We start from the raw sequence: 14403 nt of genomic DNA, 5'->3' as shown, positions 1-14403 counted from the left end.
AAAGACCAAGAGTTAGGGATATTCTTTGCTACACACGCAATTCAAGGCCAGCTTAGGCTACATGAAACCCAATAGAACATGAGAGCCAGTAGTACAACTCATGAAATTACTCAAGTAACTTTGCAATGTACTGTCTTACTTTAACCATACACAGAACCATACATAGAAGCTATATACTTAACATAGTTACAATTGAACAATACATAAAGTATCAATTTTCTTTAGCATACTATGAACATTTTCTAAGAATTAATTACATTTGGAACTGAATTTTGTTAAGACAAGTAAAATAAAAGTAAAAACTAGGGCTGGATATGTAGGTAAGTTGGTACAATGCTTGTCTAGCACAGGTATGTCTCCAACACCACATAAACCAAGCATGGTGGCAAATTTCAGCATTTGGGATGTGCAGACAAAAGGAAAACAAGTTTCAGTAAATTCAAGGCCAGCCTACACCACCCAATCTCAAAAAGAAGAAATTTAAGAAAAAGGAGAGGAATAATTGTATTTACTTTGTCAACACATAACACAAAACACAGTACTGGGCAGGGACTGGCTAACTAGTGGCTAGTCTAGAAATAACATCAAAACCCGCCAAGATTGACTAGTTTGCCAAATAAAAATAGGAAAGCAGATCCTTATGAGTTGTCCCAAAATTAGTAAAAACATTATTTCTGATGTTTTAATCCAACAAGGGATTCTTGTAGGATTTTTCTTGTTTTAGTTACGTCATCCTAGAGTCACAGTGTGAGTCCTTTGGTGGTTCTTGCAACCATGTTACTACTATGTTTATGAAACAGAATGACCTTCTGATCAATATTACTGGTATAAGATGTTCCCTTTTCCTAACTTTACAACATTACTTGCATGGTAGTGTGTTTGAAGTTTCTTATGTGACCATGTTGGTACATGTGGGGAGGAAATAAGAGGGGAAGGTAGTCGGGGTGGGGGGGGGGGGGCATGAGAGGGTGGGAGAGAGGGAAAGAGGGAAGGAGGGAGAGGGAACTGGGATTGATATGTAAAATAAATATAAAAAATAAATTAAATAAATAAATAAATTTTAAGATTAGCTAAAATAGGATCTAAAAATTATGTTGATATCATTGACACCTAACTCACCTGGTGACTCTCCTCCCACATCTGAGACTTGGGTAGAATCTACTGAAGAAACCACACTGACAGCATTGGTAGTTGCACTTGTAGGAAGAGTGGAAGGTAAGACTGCTGATTTTTTTGTTGCAATGATGACACTTCTGTAATAAAGATTTTAAAATATAAATTATTTACATTAATTACACATTTCAAAATAAAAAGAAGCTAGCTTCCATCTTCTTATTTTTTGATGTATTCTTTTTTGTTTCGGTTTGTTTTGTTTTGTTTTGTTTTTCAAAACAGAGTTTCTCTGTGTAGCCCTGACTGTCCCAGAACTCACTCTGTGAACCAGGCTGCTGGCCTCGAACTCAGAGATCCGCCTGCCTCTGCCTCCTGAGTGCTGAGCTTAAAGGCTGTGCCAACACTGCCCAATTGATATAAGCTTTAGAATATCCATTTAACTTAAAGTCTCTTCACTGTTGTCAATATTTATGTGTCCTTTTCTCTTTTAGAGAGAGGCAGGGAAAGAGAAGGGAAGAGAGAAGAGAGAGCACAACCTTGTATGTTATTCCTCAGAAGCCAATCCCCTTATTTTTGAGAAAGAAGTCTCTCACAGAGCAGAAAACTGCTGGGCAGGCTAGACTGGCTGACTGCTCAACCCCAAGGTTCATTAGAGTCTATCTCCCCAGAGTTAGGTTTACAAGAGTATGTCACATTCAGGTTTTCGTTTGTTTGGGTGGGTGGTCTTTAATGTATGACTGGTCTACCTACACATATTTTTGTATTGTATGTGTGGCTGGAGTCCATAGAGGCCAGAAATGGGCATTGGATCCCCTGAAACTAGAGTTTCAGACAGTTGTGAGCTACCATGTAGGTGATGAGAATCAAACCAGAACCTCTGGAAGAACATCCAGTGCTCTTAACCTCTAAACCATCTTCCCAGCCACCTCCCCACTCTCTCTTCCACAAACACACAGCTTTTAAAAAACATTGGTTTATAAGGATCAAACCCAGGTCCTTTTGTTTGCACATCAAACACTTTACTGGAAAGCTATTTCCTAGCCTCATTGTTTTTAAAACTAGGACAATGTCCTATGAAAATAATCCATTTTAACATTTTAACCAACATTTACTACAATAGATGTTTTCAGATTTAAGATCATCTTGAATTTTCTAATAAACATAACCAAAGATAATTTTTGCGGGGAGGGGGGGGGGATTTTGAGAATTTAACAAGACAAGAGTTTAACTTTTTTTAAAATGTCAAAACTGATGCACAAAACTCAGTATGTTTCAAGGATTTTAAAGCACTGTTAACCTGAAATCATAAAACCTTAAGTATCTTAAAAGACAATACCGAAATAAGTAATGGATACATGTATACAGCTCATAGAAAACAAGGGTAATTTTTTGAACAGAAATGGTGCTAAATAACCAGTTGTTTGTATTGTGTATTATTCAAGCACAGGTATTTATGATATACCAATTTCAATTAAAATGCAATACTTTATACTAAAAGAGTAACTAAAAGACCTTATTAGACATAACTTAAAAGGCATTTTTAATTGAAGTTAGCTCCATAAACATGCAAAAACCCAGTTAATGAGGTAAAAGGACAGTTGATATATAATGTACTCCCACAGCAGCTCTTACTTTTAATTACCCAGTGTTAACCATAAGCTTAAAGTCTTCAACATTCAATTTATTTAATCACGTCTTTTGTTGACAATACTGTAAGCTGAAAGTATTCCCTTAATAGCTTTAAAGTATTTGATTTTTAAACAAAATCACTTAGGTACTTTATCCTAATAAGTGTATCCATACTTTTTAAATCACAGAATTCTATTATTTTAAAAAATAAATATCTATTGTTAATTTTAAAAAAAGGAGGAACAAAGTGAAATAGGTTCTGTTTTACTTCAGTGACTATCATTTGAGAGCAAACACTGTTGCCAATTAAATCAAGTTATCTTGTGCTAGGCAAGGCTTATTCAATGTACTTGGGGGTAGCTGGTGTCACATCATTATAAGGGTGACTGCCAATGTTAACTATATACTAAAAAATAGAAGCAACAGCCACCTGAGCCCACCATCCCAAAATGGTGTGCTTAAATCATGGTAGCTTATATCAGATGAAGACCAGTGACTTAAAGAGAAGTAAACATGACCTCTGTGTGCGTTCGCACACACACATGCACACATACATATGTTCTGTTGGTACCCTCAGAAAACAACACTAAATATAATGGATGTTTGCTTTTCCTACTCTTGCCAGAAATTAATATACCAATATGTAAGAAAATCTCTATGCTCTAACAATAAGGTAGAAAGATGACAAGTACATACAATTCACTTTCGCATTTGTTCACAAAAGAACCATAACAATCTGATTGATGTATACCACAGATATTTACCGGTGGGAGAATAACATTTAGGTTAGTAAAATTATGAGCAAGGGGGTATTAGTGAAATTGTGGGCAGGCAGTGGCACAGCATTTTGCCTAACATGCCTGAGGGGCAATGTTCAATTCACAGCATTGGAAAAATAATCTACTTGCTCTATAATCAAAATTTTAGACAAATTTATCCTATGGCCCAATATCAGAAAATTTAAGTATGCAATAATACAATTATGCTTGCAGATGCATTAAAGTAGCTGAAAACTGACAACTGCTCAGATTTACTTCATACAGAAAAACTAAACTTTTAAATGGTGAGTACGTATATAGTAGGATACTATTATATAATAATATGGTAGAGCGCTAATAAACTTATCAAAGGGGATGAATCTCAAAGGTGTTAGGTTAAATTAAGGAAACCTATGATCAAGATTCCCTTTTTAAAAAGTTCTGGAGCAGGTAAACCAATAAAGTACAAAATGTTAAAATAGCAATTGCCTCTGAGGGACAGGGACAATGGCTGGGTGGAAAGGAAAAATCTTGACTGATGTTTTGTGTAACACAAGTACATAAACTGGTCAAAGCTCATCAAATTCTACATTTCATATTTGTTTCACAGGTACAATCCTTATTTGTCCATGGTTAATTAAAACACAACAAACCCTTGATTTCATTTTTAAACATTTAGCATACTGTTAATAATACTTTCAATAGTGAAAATATTATATTCTTTTTATTCCATTCAGGTATTTACTGCTCAGTCTCGCACATATTCTCAAAAATGTAGAGTTCAATTTGAAAAACAATCTTAAGGCATACATTAATTTCATTTAAAAAAAAATAACTGAGGGAAAAATATGAAAGGTAACGCAAGTCAGAGCCCTGAATTCCTAATCATCCTCTTACCATCTTGTCCTCACCCTTTACAAGTCCTAAGACTACAGACATGTGCCACCAAACAGCTTTTTAAGACATTTTTTGAAGTTTTAAGCAAGCTCAGGAAAGTAAAGTAACTTATCAAAGTAGATTTTAGGAATGCATCCCAACTCAGATGGTCTGACTTACGCCTTTGCTTCATGATGAACTGCTTTTCAAGTTTTGCTAAGCTGTAACTCACATGTCATACAATTCATGCACATAAAGCATACAACTAAAAGGTTTTCAGTGTGTTCGCTAAGTTCTCCTACCATCATATTCATGTTAACACTTAAATATATCTATCTACATTATAGTCATCTACACAGAACAAAAGTGGAGATTTTCAAGATAAGAAACTATGCATACACTGTTAAATTACAAAAATATCAGAAAATAAATACAAAATTAAGTTTTATTTTATTTTTTTTTTAATCTTAATAAAGGAGAAGATGAAGATAGTTCCCCACTACCAGAAATTATACAGTCAAATTTCCCACATTTGGGAAATCTCAGAGGTCAGCACATCTGTAGTGCAATGGATAATATAGACTCTGGAAAATCATCTTTGTGATCATGTTTTCTCCCTTGCTATTTGTTCAAACTATGAATTAGTATACACAAAAAATTAGTAATTTCTGAATCAATTACCTGATTCAGATTTGAGCAGTAACACAATATGGCTGAGTCTCTTTGGAAAAAAAAAAACAAAAAAAACAAATGCAACATAGACAGAGCTCACTTTGAGAATATACTGTTATCAAGTATGTTTATGTTTTTCATTCTTCCATCCCTGACTCTTGTGTTGGGTATTCAGCCCATGATCTAGCACAAACTAGGTAGAAACTTCACCACTGATTATGCCCTAGGTCTTAAGTCTCTACTTAAAAAATAAACTCAAAATCTGTCATTATTATCTGAATTGTACAGAGTTTTAAGTACTTTTTCTAATCCCACACATCACTAATGAAAATATTTTTGTTGTCATTTTTCCTAAATTAGGGACTTTGAAGGTTCTTTCAATAATTACTAATAAGCACAAATAAATAGCAATAATATCTTCCAGAGTGTTTCAGAATTTTCATTTTAAAATCATATCAGTTTAAAACATTACAAACTTTCACACTGCTATTTCATTTAATGGTTAACCAAAAGGGAAAAATAAAAACTCAGCTGAGTAATTTAGTCCCTAAGGATTCAACTGAAAACACAGACCAGTCCTTGAACTTTATCAAGATAAATCCCTGGCACCCATTAATCGCCAGCAAGGATCTTCAAATTAGATAAGAGCAGGAATCTTGGCATGGGAATGAACACAAACACCTTCCCTTTTGCAGACACTGAACCTGGCAGCCTTTCAGCAAGGGCTCACTCATGTAGCTGTTACTCTAAACTTCCCAGTGATTGCTTGGGAGTTGATAATTCTTAAGATATGAGGAGAGTTCTGATTTCTGGCACAGCATTCCTGAGATAAATACACGATCAGAGGGATGCTTTGAAATTCCCAAAGACACTCCACTAGTCCGTGGAGTCAAGAAAAATCTTTCAAAAGGTGTCTCTTGCTAAGGAAAAAGATAGGGGGAAAGACAGAGAAGATTGTACTCCATCAGACAATATGTTAAATGCATACCAGACATGTTAAGTTCCACAGAACATCCCAAAAATGCTGCCAGCAAAATTACTGTTTCTTTCTTACTTCAACAAATCTTTTTTAAAATAAGCACCTAAGCAGGATTCCCTAAGTAAATTAATAATCTGACTTAAGGCACTGGGAGATCTAATTTCAACATTATTGAATAAACAAATAAATGCCAAAATAAAAAAAAATTTTGTCATTCATTAAAAAACATTTTAAGTATACAAATAGAACACAGCCAATTAAAATACATAGCCACCCAATTGTTTAGTATTATTCACAGTAGCACAAATTTAAGTTAACTTTAAATTGGCATTGTAGCTTGTACCCATAATCCTAGCCTTGGCCAAGACAGAAATATCACCATGAGTTCAAGCATCTATGGCAAGATAATCATTTGAGCTGAGCAATCTGCAGCTGACCTGGACAACATAGTAAGACACTATTTACAAAAGAGGGAATTAAGAGGACAAAGACTAAATTAACTGAAAAGCATTACTACACAACACAATCTCATATGTAGATGCCTCTAACATTAGGATCCACCAAATAAAACAGAGAACCTTAAGACCATAAAATGAATGAACAGAAAATCTATAAAGTGATGGAATTTTACAGCCTATATTCACAAAGAATTCCATAATAGTAGAGAGACTTGGTACATACCACTGTAATCACTGACCTGAGTAAGTTGCATCACTAATAAGATAAAGCAAAACATATGCCACTGGACAAGCATCAAGAAGAAGCTGTCACTTCTGTGATATTTCTGCCAAAAATGTACTAACCTGAATCTAATTCTAAGGCAACATTAGATAAATAGACATGAGGGACATCCAAAGACTTGAAAAGCTATAAACTCAAATTGGATCATTTGATCTAAAAGACTGTTATTGAACAGGCTATTCCCACTGCTGTTGGTTGCCCACAAAAGCCAGGTGATATGGCCCTATTGCTAAAGCACACACACTTTGGTTATAGAACATAAAAAATCAAGTAAAAATTGAACTAAAAGCTTCTTCCCTGCTGGCAGGCTGTCTTGGAGTCAGAAGGTACTATGACTGATGCTGAAGGGAAAAAGTCATTACAAGTCCTACCAAACTAAGAATTCTGCACCACCAGCCTACCAGGCCATATGTTCTCATTGGTGCAATAGTAAGTAGCATAATTGCTATGTGAGTGCCCAATCATTTTCTGCTTGGATTAGAGACCAGCTCTACAGAAGGGAATCCACATATGGTATTATAAACCTTGTCAAAAATTCGTGGGTGGGAGGTTAAGGGAACTAGAAGAAGGAACCTATGGCTATTATTTCTCTGAATGCTGTCAAATTACCTTCTAAATATTTGTAATTTTACACATAGATTGTTACTGCTATTAGACTTGTCAGAGAAAATTCTGTCTGCAGAAACTACCAGTTAAGAGACAAACTCACAACTGGCCAAAGGGAAAAAATAAGTGAAACATCATATCACAAGCTCCAAGGCTTAGGGAACACTGCAAATGAGTGAACAGAAACAATGTAAGAGCTGGAGGATGAAAAGAAGTGCTGTGAAATGCTGTCTTCTAGAAACAGCATGGCTACAGTACCCTTGAACTTACAAAAACTGTGGTTACCTGTATGAAATCTGCATTGATAAAGGAAGGCCCCACCCTTCTTTATGAAGCTATGGAAGTAAAATGGTTGCTATTGGATGAAATATCAAATTCCTCAATAGTATAGCCACTGATAAATCGTCCTTGTTCAAATAAATTACCCACTGTACATGCTCATGCAAAAAAGTCCTAATTAAATGCAGTGTGCATAAAGAAGCATCTAAAAATGGTTCAGTGACTAACTGTATACACCATTCTTGCAAAGGACCAGAGTTCAGTTCCCAGCACCCATATCAGTTGGTTCACAACTACTTATAAATAACTCCAACTCCAATGGATCCCCTGGCCTCCACAAGCACCTGTCACTCATGGGCACATAACAGCACACACACTTATATAATTGAAAATAAATAAATAAGGCAGTGAAGCACACACAAAATTATCAGAGTAGGAATGATAGTTGCTGGGGAGAAGGGGTTGAATAGGAGGTGGATTTGGATAAGAGGAAAATGAGGCAGGAATAATTAAAGTACCATATATATATATATATATATATATATATATATACATATACATATATATATGTGTGTGTGTGTGTGTGTGTGTGTGTGTGTGTGTGTGTGAGTGTATGTGTGTGTGTATATAAATAAATTAAAAGCCCCTTACCAGCAGGAGTTTGGAAAGAACAACGCCCAAATTCCCAAATATTGTCTATAAATGTTTGTTTTCATTTAAATGGACTTGGTTATATAAAATAAAAAATATATAGTCATAAAAAATAAATAAAAATATTAAATAATTTTAAAGAAATTTAAATAATAATTGCAGTAATCATTTTAAAATTTAAAAAGTATTGTATAAATGTTAATTTTATTATTAAAAATAATAGAATATCTATACAGAAAGCCCAGAAAGTATTAAAGAGTATTTAAGTATCATATTAGCTATTTAATGTCTCAAAAAAATATAATAAATTTTGCAGTAGGAACTTTTCTATGCATTAGCTTGTTTCCAGATAAAAATACTAATTTTTAAAAGTATTCATCAAAAGCTATGTGTTAAAGGTAGAACATAAGAAAACAGGCTGATAATATATTATAACTAATTGTAGAGCTTATATCCCTAGCAATACTGAGGTCTTGGGTAGTTAGAAAAATAGGCAAATCTATAAAAACAAAAATTCCTGTGGGCTACACACAATCAACAAAGATTCTTCAGTTAGCTTTTTCACACTGCCCATGCTCAGAACACCTGATTGAATTCTCATGTTTGCTGACATCTGGATCCCCACTTTATGTTGTTGTTGTCACAAAGGCTGACACAACTGAAAGCAAGGAAATGATAGGTAACTATATATAGTAAGTTCAAATAATGCCTGAAGTATAACCAAAAAACAAGAGGGGGGGAGGGAGAGAGGGAGGAAGGGAGGGAGGAAGGGCGGGAGGGAGGAAGTCTCTTTTACACACAATGAGCATTACAAAAAATACACCTCAAATAATTTTCAAAAAATGTTAATAAATAAAAGTTTGAAATACTGCACAAAACCACACAACAAAACTACCTTATTTTTTTATAAATTAGATCAAAACATTCTACTCTAATGTTAAAGCCACTAAATTTAGACTTTCATAATGAATTCCTGTTTACCTTTAGAATTTGCAAACATAAGCATACTGAAACAAAAGGTAATGTACATACCTGTCAAAAGATCTGAACTGTACCGGTGGGTCAACAGACAGATCTCCAAGAGCACCAAGGCATGCTGGGGGTAAAAGGGTTGGATCTACTGTGACTCCATCTGCTGGCATATTAACCAAGCTCCGGAGAATGTCCTTCACGTTGACATTTTTTGAAACTGGAACTGCTGCAGTCACCTTCCTATCCAACTCGTTTCCTCCATCAATTTTTGTTTCCTGAGATTTATTGACTTCCAAAGAAAGAGTGCACAGCACCTCACTGATGGCATCTGGACCAGCGCAGACATCCAAAGGCGCAGCTGGAGAAGCTGCAGACAGATTGCTTCCTAAGGCAGAAGCTGTTTCTTCACCAAGTCCAGAGTCCCGCCTTCGAGTAGATGAGGTGCCCTCCACTGATTCTTCCACTGATGATACAGTTAAATGGCTAAATTCTGCTGGTGTGTTATCTGTATCTTACCCAGGAACAAAAGAGTAAATTAAAAAATCAAGAACTAATTTTTTAAAGATATATTCAAGTCCCAGTAGCCATTCAGATTTTATGAAGTATGTGTCATGTTCTCTCAAAATCAAAAACTACTAACTATAAAATATAGTCAGGGAATGTACCTTATATCTAAAATAGATATGCTAAATAAAATATGCTAAAATGAATAAACAATACCCACAACAGCCTTCAGAAATGATTGTAACATATGCATGGATTGTAACACAAAGATGAATGCCAACAGTGCACAAAGTAGAACCTTCTACCTCATACATAGTTTTCACTGCTGGAAAAAAATGGTCAAGCTCCCCACTATGCAGAAAAAATAAATGCAGCTGGCGAACCCCATCCCTCCTGAGACAGGTTCTCATGGATCCCATGACTGCTATGAATCCAAGGAAGACCTTGAACTTCTGATCTTATTCTCCCCACTTCTTGAGCACTGAGATTACAGACATGTGCCACCATAACCAGTTGATGAGGGGCTGGGACTCAAACTTAGGGCTTCATGCATACTAGGCAAGCACTCTACCAACTGAGCTAAATCCCTAGCCCAAACAACCCCATTTTGTTGTTTAATTTCACTGTCTCCAATCAAACTTCTAATTGTTCTAACCAATATGTTCTTTTCAAGTTCACCCAAAACCTATACCTTGCCAAATTTTAAGATCAGTCCTCATCCCTAATAGCACTTGACAGCAAAGCTACTGGATGTTCCCTGCAATTTGATAATTCTTTCTTCCTTTGACTCATAGTTTTCTTTTTCTTCTATGCCTTCACCAGTATTTTCTCATTAATATCTTCAACTTCCTTTTCCCTGATTTATTAGGTTCAAAGAACTCTGGGGTCAATCCTTTGTCCTTTCAGTCCTTAGTTCTCTACCTACATGTATTCTCCCTTAGCTATTCTACCTACCCTCCATATTACAAATACCTCCACACTCTTATTCCACACACAAAGGGAGGGAGTGAGGGTGTGTGTGTGTGTGTGTGTGTGTGTGTGTGTGTGTGTGTGCGCGCGCGCGTGCGCACGTGCGCGCACGCGCGCCAAGCAAGTTGAAAACTGAAATATTTCAGGTTTGACCTACTCCAGCATATCTTATAGTAATTACCGAATATCTGTTCTTTTTTAAATACCACATTAGTGTTCAGAAATACTGTTCTTCTGTCACCCAAATATATCCAGAATCTGACTGCCTCTTGTTATCTGTGTGGTTACAACCACAGCCCACCAAGTCATCACATCAAGTGAATTACAGCACTGTCCTCTTAACTGGTAATTTAAGCAATTACTTTAATGATCCAATGATGCACACCTCCTGTTATTTAAGAAATCCTTCAATCTGAGCTAGTCCAATACAATGTTTAACCAGTAGAACAGAACCAGAAGTAACAGGCAGTTCCAAAGTTCAGTTTTAATAAGGACTGCCACGCTTGACTTTACCATACTCCAAACCAGCCATTTAGAAATTTAACTGACTTCTACTCTGATGAAGGATACTACACAGAAACAGAAAAGCCTTTCAAACTAATTGAAAAAACAAAGAATTAAGTTAACATAATAATCAATACCAACTAGGTGGTGGTGGCTCACACCTTTAGTCCCAGCACTCTGGAGGCAGAGGCAGGCAGATCTCTGTGAGTTCAAGGCCAGCCTGGGCTACAGAGTGAGTTTCACAACAGCCAGGACTATTACACAGAGAAAACCTGTCTCAAAAAAAAATCAAGACCCTCCCTCAAAATAACACTGGCTCGGCTGCTTCTCTCAGCCAACCCCAGCCTAGAGCCCTTTCAGCTGAGGCACTAAACAGCAGAAAAGCCATCTTAGACATTAAGTCCCAGGAAACAGCTAGAGCAGGGGTGAGCATTCCCACCATGACATATTCAAATGACACCCACAGAAATCATGAAATATGAAGATAATTGTAGTTTTAAACCACTAATTTTCAATGTACTATGTCACATGGCAGTTATAGAAATAAAACATTAGTTTTTCTTCGCCTCTGAAGTGTAATCTCAACATAAAATGCAAAGAATTACTTAATTTATTTTATTTATTATTATTGTATATCTGTTTATAACATGCATGTGAGATATATATATATATATATATATATATATATATATATATGTTCAAATATATACATATATATTTGAACAGTAGTATACACTTCCATGGTACAATTGTGGAGGACAGAGAACAACTTATAGGAGTCAGTTCTCTCTTTCCACTGTGGACTCTGAGGGACTAAACTCAGATCATGAGGATTTCATGGCCAATGATTTTATTAGTTTAATACTGACCCTAGAGTGTTATTTTTAAAATACATGTCAGTTATAATTTATACTAAACATTCCAATAATGCTCATTTCTCTTAAAGAAAAAGGCTTAAACCATCTCTCCTGTCATACCTGACATTTTATTTATTATCTCTTCTTTGAACCTCTAAAATACTATAAAATTTATCTATTAAAAATATTTTCTGTCTCTTCCTGCCAGAGATAAGCTTCAATATGGTAAAGTCTTCTTCTTTCTGTATGAATACAAGTACCTAATAGGTACTGGACAAAACCTATGACAAAAACAAACAGCTGGGCATTGGTGGGACACAGAGGCAGATCTCTGTGAGTTCCAGGCCAGCCTGGTCTACAGAGCTAGTTCCAGGACAGGGTCCAAAGCAATACAGAGAAACCCTGTCTCAAAAAACGAAAACAAAAACACAAACACAAACCCTCCTCTCGGTGACTATCAAACCTGTTTACCTAACTATACTTCTGTAACTGACAACTACTTTTAAAACTATAGTTATCACTAACTGTTTAAAAAACTTCCTAGAACTCTGATATGAAAGATTGATTAACCCTTCACAGCTAACCCTTCACAGTTAAAAACTTAGAACTCTTTACTTATAAAAGGTAACATTTTCTCATCTTTTAATCAGATGGTCACTTACAGTACAAAACTCATCTCCCAACTGTAAATAATTATACAATATTTAATTATTGAGTTATTGGTAAACATAAGTTAAAATATTTTGCTATTAGTAAACATAAAGCTATGCTCTCACCTTACACATAGATGAGTTTAAGCTCCAGAATCAGTGCCTTAACTGGATAAAAGTGTCTTAACTTTGGGTATCAGGGAATAAAATGTGGAAGCTTACCAGGAAGTAATGCATTCCCATTTTCACTACCAGTTTCCTTAAGAGACTGACTGTGTCTTTCATCTTGGGGTTCCAAAATGTCTCTGTATTTTGAGACCATCAGAACAGAGATAAAGTAAACAACAGCCAAAGCTAAGAATTGAGCTTGCTTGCTATCCTCCTGAGAAAAAAACAAAAGTAATTGTTCATGGTACTATTAACGTTTTAATCTTATTTCACATTAAAACATTTAAATACAGATTATGTTCATAAATATTTCAACATGCACAGAACACAATATATCTTTTGTATAATAATTTATAACAAAATATAATAATTCTAAAATACATTTGAGTAAAGGTCAGGTATATTCTAAGCAGCATCTTTAAAGACATACTATATTATACTTTTTAAGGCAACTCAAATAGTAATTATCACACTATAAAAATAGCTGATTTTTTTTACTTCTCATCATAAAAATTCAAATACATAAATTTAACATCACAGCAATGTTGCACTATGATACCCAGCATATCCAGAACAAACATCCAAGAGAAAAAAGAAAGGATGTCACATAGAGACACAGATGGAAAAGGAGATTATTTTAAATATCACAGGCAAACAGAAGTCAGGACTTAATACAAAGTATTTTCCTCAGAGAAAAGGAAAACTAAACTGAGACATAAAGTAGCCATGCTAGCTCTACAGATGACCTGCACATGACAATCAATGACCTCTGTATCCATTTTGATAATGCCTCAGAAAAGCATAACTTAATTATTTTAATTTTAAAAAATCAAATGTCCATCAAATCCTAAAATTAAATGCATCTCAAGTAGTTGGTAGTTGGTAGTTAGCAAGCTTCTAAGTCTAAAGATAGAGAACAGCAAATTGATACTTGCCCTAGGACTTCAGATTTGTTACCTAGAAGGCAGATGGGAACTTAAGGGACATCTTTTATTATTTACTGTTTTCATATATGAAATTCTCCAAAATAAAAAATTTAAATTAAAAACATAATAACCATTGTCAGAAGTTCTAGATATAATTTCAGAAAAAAAGTCAGGTATCAAACTCTCCCTTAACAGGTCTACTGGCAGCAATTCTTAGAAGCATTTCTAGTATGATAAAACCTATAGTACCTTATAAGTTTGCAAGTATAAGTTTCTTAGCAGAAAAGATAAATGTACATTTTTCCTTTTTTATTAAACATCCCTTTCCTGCCATGTATTATAACTGCTAACTATATGACCATTAGGCAAATCATTTATGTGGTCTTCTTAGTCAATTATTGATTACTTATGCCTAATAAATCCATACTCATCCCATTAAATTATGAAAATCCTTAACTCACTTCCTCCACCTCTTTCTACTATGTGCTTTCTAGCACAAAACAACCTAATCTTGCCATCTTCCTGATGGAACCATAAATGAGATCTATA

The 14403-nt window shown here is 35.0% G+C and overlaps 2 protein-coding genes and 1 non-coding gene across 11 annotated transcripts in view; 1 reads left to right on the top strand and 2 right to left on the bottom strand.

Moving 5' to 3' along the window:
* The window catches only part of Kirrel1 (kirre like nephrin family adhesion molecule 1), a 1148154-nt gene that overhangs the window by 771199 nt on the left and 362552 nt on the right, over window positions 1-14403 (top strand). The window lies entirely within an intron of this gene.
* Lrba (LPS responsive beige-like anchor protein) overlaps window positions 1-14403 on the bottom strand; it is a 552647-nt gene that overhangs the window by 410986 nt on the left and 127258 nt on the right. For 4 of the 6 annotated variants that reach the window (XM_051199359.1, XM_051199362.1, XM_051199364.1 and 1 more), the window contains 3 exons: window positions 12983-13142; window positions 9337-9787; window positions 1120-1253 (listed from right to left, as the gene is read on the bottom strand). In XM_051199359.1, coding sequence (XP_051055316.1) covers window positions 1120-1253; window positions 9337-9787; window positions 12983-13142 — 745 coding nt within the window. The remainder of the gene's footprint in view (window positions 1-1119; window positions 1254-9336; window positions 9788-12982; window positions 13143-14403) is intronic. The other 2 variants (XM_051199361.1, XM_051199363.1) reach the window with 1 other exon arrangement.
* LOC127233142 (U1 spliceosomal RNA) lies at window positions 4849-5005 on the bottom strand. The gene has a single exon (XR_007835448.1). It is a non-coding gene; the product is annotated as a U1 spliceosomal RNA (small nuclear RNA).

Source organism: Phodopus roborovskii, unplaced genomic scaffold (genome assembly GCF_943737965.1).
Source record: "Phodopus roborovskii unplaced genomic scaffold, PHOROB, whole genome shotgun sequence".
NCBI lineage: Eukaryota > Metazoa > Chordata > Mammalia > Rodentia > Cricetidae > Phodopus > Phodopus roborovskii.
Note: the sequence above shows the minus strand (reverse complement) of the source record. Positions and strands in the feature narration are given on the sequence as shown.